Source organism: Emydura macquarii, unplaced genomic scaffold, assembly GCF_026122565.2.
Source record: "Emydura macquarii macquarii isolate MOO-44397 ecotype Brisbane River unplaced genomic scaffold, CSIRO-AGI_Emac_v2 contig_2768, whole genome shotgun sequence".
NCBI classification, from domain to species: Eukaryota; Metazoa; Chordata; order Testudines; family Chelidae; genus Emydura; species Emydura macquarii.
In genome coordinates this window covers 29,975,498-29,986,967 of record NW_027132905.1, presented here as the reverse complement: position 1 = coordinate 29,986,967, position 11,470 = coordinate 29,975,498, and the positions used below count along the sequence as shown (strand labels likewise).

Below are 11,470 nucleotides of genomic sequence, written 5' to 3'. Positions count from 1 at the left end.
TCCTGAGATGAAATCGCCTTCGCCTGAAAAACCACTGCAGTGGAAAAGCCTTGCTCTTCTCTTGCTTGTTTATTAAGGAGAGACAGCAGGGGTCACCACATGAAAGGAGCCATTTTCTCTTCAGCAGTTTTCTTTTCTTATGCCCATTAGGGTGTTTTTTTTTTTTGGAACCTGCATTTTGTTGGGGTGTCATGCACAAAAATTCCAGCTCCAAAGTAATCTTGAGACAAGCAAGTAGATGTGTAGGGCACGGTCTCCCAACCCCGTGCACCATTGGCAACCTGCTGGAGCTGTAAAATCTGCGGGGCTGGGGATCATATTTATTCCGTTGCAATCAGTTAAACGGAGCTTCCTGCTACCCCGACTGTGGTTTAGCTGATTGTCGGTTTGATGAAGGAAGCGCTGGTATTTTGACCGGAGCTGTGATGCAGTGTGGAGATGGGCAGGTCTGGAGAGGATGTGATCCGAATGCCAAGGGCTGCAGAAACCAGTTCTCTAGCTCTTCCTCCCTCCTCCCATCCTGGGGACTCCCCCACTTCTTGGCCAGCCTCCCCCACCCCCCGCGAGGCGAGCTCCGATCTGCCCCCCCTTCCAGCCTACCCCTCTTGCAATTGCAGGCTGCTAGTCGCACCAATAAAACAGGGCAATGCTGGCAAGTCAGGGCCCTCCGGCAACACACATGTAAACCCAGTGGCTTAGTATCAGGGTTCCCCCCGCCCGCTGCAGCCACCTACTCCTCGTGTCCTTGCTGCAGGCAAGGGGGGGAGACATCGCCAGTCCTGCTGCCCGGGACTCTCTGCTGTTCGCGGAGCAGCTCCGGGGGACGGCCGGGCTCGGGGCATGGCATAGAGGTAGGTGACTGAGCACGCATCGATGTGGCGCCTTCCAGGGGGGCCGCCAAGGGAAATCCCTGCCCGAGCACTGGCTAAGGAGCCCGCCCATTGCCTCCCGCCTCTCCCTGCAATCCGCAGACAGGGGCAGGGGTCCCCAGCGCCGGGAGTCCCTGCTGCGGGCTGCATCTCCGAGGGGGCGGGGAGTCCCCGACGCCCTCCCCAACGGGAGCGGCTCTGGGCGGGGAGGTTCCGGGGAGCGCTGACAGCGGCTCTCCCGAGGGAGTCCCGGAAACCCCCGCGCAGGGCGCCGGGCCCTGCTGAGGGTTCCCCGCGGCTCCCCGGCCTCCTGTCCGACAGGATCCTCGGGGAGCGGGGCAACGCCGCGGGCCATGCGGGGACTCACCTGCCCAAGCCGCTGGGATAGGCTGGCCAGGGGCAGGGCGCGGGGCAGCCGGACCCAGCCCTGCGGGGGCTTTCCGGGGGCTCCCCCGGCGGAGCCATGATGCCCGGCGCAGCGCCCAGCACAAGCCGCGGCCGGTCACGCGGCGCGGGGGCTGTCCCCCGCGCTCCCCAGCTCCCTTCTCCGGGGCACCAGGACCAGGAGCGCGCAGGGTCCGTGCGCAGCGCAGCGCCGGTGCGCGGGGAGGCTGCTGCGCCCCGGCTGTGGCCCAGCGGGGGGCTCGGCTCGGCCCGGCCCGGCCCAGGGAGGTGCCGGCGGGCGCTGAGATTACGCTGTTTCCGGTCCTCCAGCGCCTCTATTCCCCCTCCCGGAGCGGCAGCCCCCCAAATGGCCTGGCCAGATGCGGCAGCTCTGCTGCTCAGCGCCGCGACTGGAGGAGGCTCCGTGCGCCAGCAGCAGCAGCGCCCGCCCCGCTGCGCCTCCCGAGCAGCCGCAGCCCTGCAGCCCGGACCGCCGCCGCAGCAGCCGCCGCAGCCGCCGGCATGAGGCACGATCCGACACCCGGCTTCTCTATGCTGCTCTTCGGGGTGTCTCTCGCCTGCTACTCCCCCAGCCTCAAGTCGGTGCAGGACCAGGCGTACACCGCGCCCGTGGTGCTGGAGGGCAAGGTGCAGGCGCTGCCCGCCCCGCCCGGCAGCGGCAACAGCACCCGGGAGCCCCCGGCCTCGGCTGGGGGGGTCCTGGTCAAAGTCTTGGACCTGTGGCCCCGCAACAGCGGGGGGCTGCAGCGCGAGCAGCTGATCAGCGTGGGCAACGTGGGCTCCCCAGCGCCCTGCTTCAAAGTGAAGCGGAACCATCGCTACATCTTCTTCCTGGAGCCCACCGAGAAGCCCCTGATGTTCAAGACAGCCTTCGCCCCCCTGGACACCAGCGGCAAGAGCCTCAAGAAGGATGTGAGCAGGATCCTGTGCGCAGATTGCGGTGAGTTGCTGGGGGCTGCCTTCCGCTCCTCTCGGGCCCAGGGGCTGCTGCGGGGGTGTGGGTGTGGGGGGATTGTAGGCTGCTGGGGGCAGGCAGTGGGGATGGGCAGCCAGGAAACTCCTCTGGCTAACACACCCAACCGTTCGGGAACTGCGTGCGTTTGGTAGATGGCAGGTAGGCGCTGCTGGAGACCTGCCTCACCAGTGCCCGGGGGTTACGCGTCAAAAAAAGTTGTGTTTTTTGTGTATGTTATGTCTGTGGGGTTGTGGTCCTGCGCTGTGTCGGGACTAGCTACCTGCCCCTGCAGACCGTTTGTCTCTCCACGTTGTGCCTGGGAAGCGCTGTCAGTCTTTTCCTGGGGACAGGAGGCTCGGGGGAGCCGGTGGGGGCATGACAATTGGTTTGAGTGCTGAATTTGACTTGCTCTGTTTTAAAAAACTGTTTATCTGCATGTTGAACTCTGCTTCTCATTGTGCAAGGCACGGGACGCAACTCGTGTAAACGACGCCTTCCCCGCTTCTCCATGTTAACTGACCCCCACAAGAATATAGCTTGGTGGCTGCAGTTTGACTTTCTCGCTGGCTGGTTTTCTCTCTGTGGATCGTTTATATTCATGTGAGCTGGGTTTTTTTTTTATTTTTTTTCCAAAGCTGCTTAGCTAGGTTGCATCTTCGTGGGAAGAGTCCTAATGCTGGATCAGAACTGGGGTGACGATCTATGTGGTAACTTACTCCTCCTGGAAGTTGTCAATCGTGCTCTAACACCTCAAAGGCAATCCGTACTGACTGCATGTCACCTCTATGCTGGTTGCAGTGCAGGCATGCAGGCGATTAGGGAGATAACATACAGGGTTCTGGTGGAACGGTGCAGCTGCATAACACCTTACTTCACTTGATGTCAGAAAGTCCAATAAACACTAGCTGGTTTGATATAATTTGTGATTGAATTCAGAGCCTATTTTGAAATTGAATTTCACTGTTCTTTTTTATTGTACTTCAGTCACATTACAGCTTCCTAAAGTATTTGTTGTGAGTCTCTTGTATTCTTTCACATTTAATGCTTCTTTTTGTTCTTTCTTGATTTTCTTTGACAACTGCAACCAATCTACTGAATGTAAGACCTTATAATAGCATGAAGTTCTGACTCCATTATTTACTCTGTAGCCACTGAATTGTGTCTGATGCACTGCTTTCCTATAGCAAGCATATTTACAAATGCAGAGACATGTTTTATTGAAATGGGCATGGTTTTGGAATAGACTGGCTAACAGGGATATGCGATAAGTATTGAAAAGTTTTGCATCTGTCAAAATGGTGTTCTAATTTTCTGAAGTTTTTTCCTCCATCAAATTTAGTTTCTTTTAAAGTCACAAATTGTGCTCTGTTCTGTACTGCATAAGTACTCTAGATTTTAGACTTCATCACATTATTTTCAAGTAGAGATGTCAAATTAGTTCAACAGGGAAGTGTTGGTTTATTACTACTTCTTGGTCTGGAATTTCATTATTGTCATCTGGAAAAGCTGGAATCTGGTTTTTAAATTTCATGTTTTGATGATCTTAGATTTTTTTGGTTTACATTGAATGATTCTGACCAGGTTTAGGATATGAGCTTGCACAATGTAAAACTGGCCCTTCATTTGGCTTTAATTCTCAGACACCATGCCGCAGAATCTAGAGAGGAGCTATGGCCCAGGAACCCTGTGAGAACCCTGTGGTGCAGTGGGAAATGAACAGCAAATTTCTCCTTAGGACAGGTGCCACTTTGGTCAATGGGTTATAAATATACACAGTTCTTATCTCAAGATGATTCAGATTCCCTATATAGATGCTCACTCATCAGGTTAATAGACCTTTTTCCTCATTAAAGGCTATGTGACATGCTAGTTATACTTAGCTCTATAATGAACATTTAATAGTTTTTTTAAAGTAGACATTTCTGGGGCACATCCTTTACCATTCAAGAGGATTGATTTTTAGATTGTTAAAACAGGCTCTGTCTGTTTTTTAGTTATCACAAAGAGAAGTTTACAACTGTGATTGCTGGGAGAGAGAGAACGAACCTCACACATCATAAATTGCTATTGAGGAGAATGGGCTAAAAACATAAATATCAGGAGACCTGTATTGTATGTATGTATATATATGGGCCACCATGAACATATAACATTTAGTGAAGTAGCTGTCACAAAATAAAAAAGGACATACAATGAAGGGTACTGGTAAATGTTATAGGATTGACATCTGGAAGTCAGATAGCACTACATCAGCAAGTAGTTTGCATGCTTTAGTTCATCAAGAAAAGGCACAATCCTGCAAGGTTCTAAGCAACCCCAAGTAACTTCACTGAGAGTGTTGCTTGGGGTGACTCCTCACTAGATCAGGCCCAGAGTGTTAAAGGAAAGCTTGTAAGCTGCTGTAGCTAACAAGGTAAGAACTGCCATTCTGACCATGTCACCTTCTTGGCACTAATACCTTTATTTCTGTATTTTCAACAATCTGAAGAAGGCCTTTTGGCTAAAAGAATCTGCAGGTTGTCGGGAACGTTGTCCCATCAGAGCTGTGTAGCAGATTGCAAAATAAAGAAGCGGGCACATAGTAACTGTCATAAAGGTGGTTATGTTAAGCAACAGAATTGAACAGCAACTTCATTACACTAAACTTTTGATGATGCATTGACTTCTGCTCTCGTGTGTACAGATACAATACTAGGAGGTTAGTTTCAAAGGTGACATTCCGGGTGAGACTGATTTTATGATTTGCTATGCCCCCAGCTGCTGGAAGTATGTATAAATTGATAAATCAGGCCATGATTTGTCTTCTCCCTGCTTGCCTTGTGCCGGGGAAGAAAATTGGGCTGCATAGTGAGTTGTTTCCCATTCTTGCCATTTTTGCTGCAAAAGAGGGAGATGGAGGTGGTCCGTGAGCTCCAGAATTAGCATGGGATTGAGGGCTCCCTGTTATATTGTGGAGTGATCTCTAGGGGAAGTGGTGGATGCACCATTGTTGGGAACGTGGAAAACGCAGAGCACTGGAGAACAGATGCTAGGGAACCCTCCTGCACTGGCAAGGAAATGGATGTAATAGCTCTGCTCCAACATAATTTCTACAAAGGCTTGCTTCCTCTCTGTGGCCAGCCTCAGGACCTGTTGTCTAGTGGTTTGTGCTCTGCTCTGTGTTAGAGATAAAGAACTTGATTCTAGAGGTGGTGAAGCACTTCCTGAGAGGGGCAGCATGCCGTCTGCTCCCATTGGCTTCAGTAGCTCAGGACTTTTCTGGAGGTGCTCGGCATCTTGCAGGATCAGGCTGCAGGTTTGGGTCCCTGTGCCTCGCTCCCTGGGTCAATGTGCTAAAAGACTGTGTCTCATGTTGCTGTTCTGCAAAGGGACAGTGTTGAAAGGAGGGCCGTCTATGCCCAGCCAAAAGATTGAGGGAAAAGATATAAAGGGGTGACAGGCCGGATGATCAGGGTTCCTGCTGAGATGCAGAGGACCTATTGTAACAATAAGTCTTTATGGTGCAAAAGCAGCAGTATGATGCACAGTGCAGATGATAGGGATCAAGTACCTAGGGTTTTAATTTTCAAAAGTGCCTCCATAAAGTGTGCATCCGTTGTGAGTCTAACCTGCATCTCCCTTAGTGTGTCCTGATGTTGGAGGCAGTGTGTCCCTGCAGTTAGATCAACTGGGAGTTAGGATGCCTGGGTTCTGTTCCCACTTCTGCCCCTGACTGACTTTGGGAAAGGACAAGGAAGAGCTCTGTGCCTCAGTTTACCTATCTGCAAGATACATATAATAATTGTCACCTTCTCTCAGTGGAGTTGTGGGGATTAATGAATGTTTGGGAACACTGGTTCCTTTGACGAAAGGTGGGATGCTTTCGACATGGTGTTATGGGGTATATCATGGGATAGTATGGGTCAGGATACCTATCTGGCTGAAAGGCCGTTTAAAAAGCCTCCGTGACAGCCAATGTTCTAGCCGTGTTATTGCTTCCTATATTGTTTATATAATTATTTCCTTTAGTACGTCTCCTTCACATGTATTTTCTTTTTGGCAACCTTCACTTCCCTTCCAATATTTCCGATGACCAATGGAATCCCGGCTTTGACCTACTCCTGATTCTATTAACGACCAGGGAAATTGTGCCACTGGCTTTACTGGGAGCCAGATCAGACCCTCAAAGAATAGCAAGCATCTTCAGTTGTTTTACATTTTAAATGAATAAATAGCTATCCCCCTGCACGCTTAATATATAGCTTGAAATTATCTAGTATAGCAAGGGGAAAGATGGCTTTGTTGTTAAAGCGTAAGCTATGGAGTCTGGAGACCTATATTACAGAGTCGCTCAGTGACTTTGAGCAAGCCAATTGAGCCCTTTGTGCCTCAGTTTCCCCACTGGAATTTTAATAGTAACCTGTCTCTCAGAGCCGGTTTGTCCATCTCTTTGAGACCCTCCACAGAAGGCGCTGTAGAAATCCAGCCCAGGGCATAGTGGTTGTTACTACAGTTAATCTAATTGAATTAAATAGGGCTATTCAGAAAAGGAAGAGCTATGCTCCATAGAAAGTATTTCCAGCCGTGGGCCATATTATTACAGTTGATGCTTCTTGGAGATAGCATGTCTGATCCTGCATTTCTTAGTCATTCAGAGTTCTCACTGACCACCTGGGCGGTTTGGAAGGCACAAAGAATGCAGGATGGGGCTCTAAATGTCACAGCTGTTTTGAGCTCTATTTCTCAACTTGCTGAACTTGGCTTTGGCTTTGCAACACCTGCTGGTGTTCATCAGAGGCAGGTGGCCAAAATTTTGAGCGCTCAGTGGCAAATGCACCCCCAAGAATTGAATTCTGTGTTCCCCTCCACAACAGCATTTAAAGCACAATACCAGCAGCTTGTGCACGATATGCAGAAAATGCTCTTCCATTTTTCTTTGGGTAATTCATTCAACACATTTTAAATAAATAGTGAACTGAATATAATGCTGGTGAAAGGTGCTGGCTTGACAGCCTCTCTGTGTCCCCGGAACAGGTACAATGCAGACAGCAAAAGTGTCAGCTTCTCCTGCTTGCCACCCTGCTAATTAGAGCTGTCTGAAACTATTTCTCACCACCTTCAGAAAATCACACTTCCTTGGGTTCCCAGGAAAGCGAAAGCCGTTTCCTTCTTGCCTTGAGCTTTAGCAAATGGAAAATGGTCATTTTGCTGCAGAAAGCTTTTTCTTCTTGCAAGGACGGCACATTTACACAGGGTGTCAACTCACTGTTTTGCTCAGGTGCAGAATTTTGCCTCAACCCTGATGTGGAAAGTAACTCAGACTTTGTAACCAATTCTGGCCTTGGGTTCTCAGCTGAGCCTGCCAAAAAGGGGGCCAATTATTTATTTTATTGCTTACTTTTTGGTGCATAGAATTGTGCCCATCCCAGGCTGCAGGTGCACATTTTTTAGAAATAAATGAAAAAAAAAAATTAAGGTTGAGCCTTTATTAAAACTAACCAAGTCTATAAAACGAAGCCCTTTCACTCTGCTGATTCCTCTTAGTTCAACCCACCCTTTCAAAAAAAAAAAAAAAAAAAAAAAAAAAAAAAGCCAGGGTAAATATACAGACTGTATGGTGGGCCCTGGAGGTCAACAGAGACTGTTGTATGTAGGCACTACCACAATCTAAGTAATAATGAGTTCCACAGCTAAGGGCCTTCCACTCAGAAATCTCTGGCCACCAGCCCTCTGCCAAAAACAACTTCTGATTGTTAGCTCCGGCACCCCCAGTTATCACAACTACTGGCGTAAAACACTGTGTGAAGCAGGTTCTCAGATACACAGGCTCTGAATTGTAAAAGGCTTTATAAATCAAAACCACCCCTTGAATTGCATGTGGGAACAAAGCAGAAGCCAGTGCACTCTCTAGAGCACAGATATAACCATCTCCACGAGAGAAACACCACTATGTAAATGGGTAGCCATACCCTGCAGCTGCTGAAATATTCAGGTGTTCTTCATGGGTAGGCTTAAGTAGAATGCAAAATAGTAATCTGATGCGAAGGAGACAAAGCCTCAGTTAGTGCCTGAAGTTTTATGAGCAGGGAACATAATGGGAATTCACCATTTCACCTAATCCACAAAGTAGCAGTCATTATAATAACAATTGACCTTGCCAGATTTGTTAACCAATGCCCATACTGGTGAAATTCTCTGTATCTTGTTAAGAGCCATTCCATTTAATAATTGACACAGCTGTCCTCACAGCAAGCACCCAAGCCCCAGAAAATCTGTGATGGCAAATTATACAAGGCTATGTGTGTGTGTGTGATACAGTAAAAATTAAAACAGCATAAGTGGATGTAAAATTTGACTGACGTCAAGGAGACACTAGTTGCAAGCAAATCAGTAGTGGGATTTTCAAAAGAGATGGTGAAGCATGCGGTAGGAAAGTGAGGAGCTCACTGTTGGCTGCTCCTGCAGTTAGTGGAATTTTCAAAGCTGAGCGGTGCTAGTGCTAGGGTGCTGAAAATGTGTCTGACTCTTTTTGGCAAATCTTGGCAATTGTCTTTAGTTAGATGTCTAATAAAGCAGCAAGGCTAAGGATGTACTCCCCTTCCTCACCCTTACTGCCTGTCCTTCACAATGCATTTATAAATGATCCCTGTTTCACGAAACCCTCACCAACCCCCCTGACGTACAGATGTTGCCATGTTGCAATGCATATAGCTGTTAGAAAGCCAAATGGTTAAAAAGTGCAGACACGGTCAGATACCGGTCTCGTAACAAGCAATTACTCTGCTAATGATGTTTATCTGCAGTGCTGTCCATGTACATACTGGAGGAAATTAAGCTGACCACTGTTAAAACACACATTGGGGCAAGAAGGGAGGCACAGACCCAGTGCAAAGCTAATTCAGCTGGTGGCTCTGGCAAACAGTCTGAGAATGGCAAGAGAAAAATGGAGAGTCCTGCAGAACGGAGCCAAACGATGGCAGTGTGCCTGGCAGGTCTGCAGGGGGCAGCAAGCCCGAGGTCGTCAGTCCCTGTGCTAACCCCAGAGCTGAGTCCTAAGGGACATCTCCATGTGCACCATCAGAGAAAGTGGGATCTGGAACCACAGCTATGGCCAGGCACGGAGCACACCAGTATCTCGATCACCGCAGGCAGCATTGTTTCATGACACGTGCATGGCCATGTATCGGGAGATGTCAGTCAAGGGCCTCCTGCCTTCGCCTTAGCGCACAAGGTATACAGTGTTTGAGCTAAATTATAGCAACCGTCGCCACCAGTTCCCCAGTCCCAACCACATGGCTGTGTTCTTTGCACCATGTCCTGCCTGTTGCTGTTACACTAATGCCAACAGTCCACATTTCTCTGTTGTTGATTAGCCTATAGAGGGCAGGTGAGAGTACATCTCCTCCAACTGGCATGTATGTCCTGATTTCACAGGTCCATCTGTTGGTCCACCTGACCGTTCATAGGATAACAGCTGCTGGGGAAACTTCCGTGCCAGGCACCCATCTGTAATTGGGCCACTGGTGACTTCAGAGCAAGGAAGCTCAGTCACACTCACATTAGCACCAGCTGCCCCACATGGCTCTCCAATCACTCCTAGTTGCACCTGCATACCAGCTGATGACTGTCCTCTCTGTATCTCAGCCTGGACAGCCATTGCTTCCTGATGTATATGAGCAGGTTGCAGAGAAGAGATCTCCTGTGGAGGCCTGGCCTGGTCCCAGCACTGCAGCACACTCCATCTGCAGCTTCCTTGGGGAAGACAAGACTCCTTTGGGGGAATTCACTGATACTGTCTCATCTCATGGAATATGGTGAGGACCTGAGGTCCGTTACAGACACAGAGAGGGAGGATATTGCAAAAAAGATGCGGAGGTGGGTAGATCTATGTGGGACTCTAGTTGGATTGATTTTTGCTTTGCTGGTTGAGGCCCATGGGGTAATATTCACCCATTAGACCCTTCTATGCACTGCCTAAGGCACATAATAGTTTAGTCACTTGTGGGCTGTAATACTCTGGTCTAATTTTGGTTGTTGGGTTTAGTGTGCGAGTGCTGAGGGTGTTGGGTGGCCTGTGATATACAAGAGGTCAGACTAGATGAACTGGTGATCCTTTCTGGGCTGAGGGTCACAAGTCACTCAAGCAGGATCCCAAACAAAATTCCATTGGGTGTAACCTCCACAGCTGGTGGTGTGCAAGGAGGTCACCTTTGAACCGATCTCATAATGGTAGGGCCAACTCACCACTTTTGATAGCTGTTGTAACAGGACGCAAAGTCACGTGCTAGGGGAGGGACTGTGGGAGGAAGATGGGAACAACAGTCAATATTTAGCTGAAAAGAGTTTCTTGCCCCAAAGCTGGCCCTAGCTAGCCAAATAGAAGTGTGTGTGTGTGTGTGTGGTGTGTGTGTGTGTGTGTGTGTGTGTAAGCACACACAGTGTTTGGATCTGGGTTGTATGTGGGTGGGAGCCCATCTCTCATACTCCCAGATTCCTTTCTTATAAATACCACCATGTAGACTTGAGCCTGGTGGAGAATCTTTGTTAATGTAGATTAAAAACAAATAAAAAGGACAAGGTCAGAATTTGTTCCCTGGAACGCTGTCCATTTCTGTTTCAATTTCCTGCATTTTAAGAGTTTCTAGGATACTTCAGGAGAAAACTTTGGTTTTCATTTGGCATAATAACCATCTAGTATTCAGCAGAAACTTGCCAGCATGAAAGTTGCAGCATGTGATATTTTCTGTTTCAGGCAGGGGGTGTGTGATCTAGGGGCTTGGGAATTGGAAAACCTGGGGTTTGGTCCTGCTGACTGCCACCGACTAGCTGTGTAACAATGGCTCAGTCACTGAACTGCTCTGTGCCTCAGTTTACCTGTCTATAAAACGGGCATGGTCATTCCCGTGAAGCCTAATTAATTGTCTGCAAACTGTTCAGCATCCTCAGATGGTAGATGCTATAGTAATGCAAAATCCTGTTGTTGTTTATCTTGGAAGATATTTGATTTACCTTTGTCAGAAGTTGGTCATATGGTCCAAGTTTTAAAGCGGTTGTTTATTTCTGAGCTATATGAATAAAAATATTCTGTGAGGTTGAGAGCACGGACAGCCTAGCAAATTATCCCCCAGCTCAGTGGCTATGCAGAGAAGGCCACTACCCATGTGGGAGATCCAGGATGAAACCGCTCACTTAGATTAGGGTTTTCAAAGTAGCGTAGGGGAGTTGGGCACACAAATCCCATTGAAATTCTATAGGGCTTGGA

At 48.7% G+C, this 11,470-nt stretch overlaps 1 protein-coding gene across 1 annotated transcript in view; it reads left to right on the top strand.

Moving 5' to 3' along the window:
- The first annotated feature begins 203 nt into the window (after window positions 1-203).
- NRG2 (neuregulin 2) overlaps window positions 204-11,470 on the top strand; it is a 283,100-nt gene continuing 271,833 nt past the window's right edge. Inside the window, exons 1-2 of the mRNA XM_067566827.1 lie at window positions 204-851; window positions 1,584-2,214. Of these exons, the coding sequence (XP_067422928.1) occupies window positions 426-851; window positions 1,584-2,214 (1,057 nt within the window). The 5' untranslated portion in view covers window positions 204-425. The remainder of the gene's footprint in view (window positions 852-1,583; window positions 2,215-11,470) is intronic.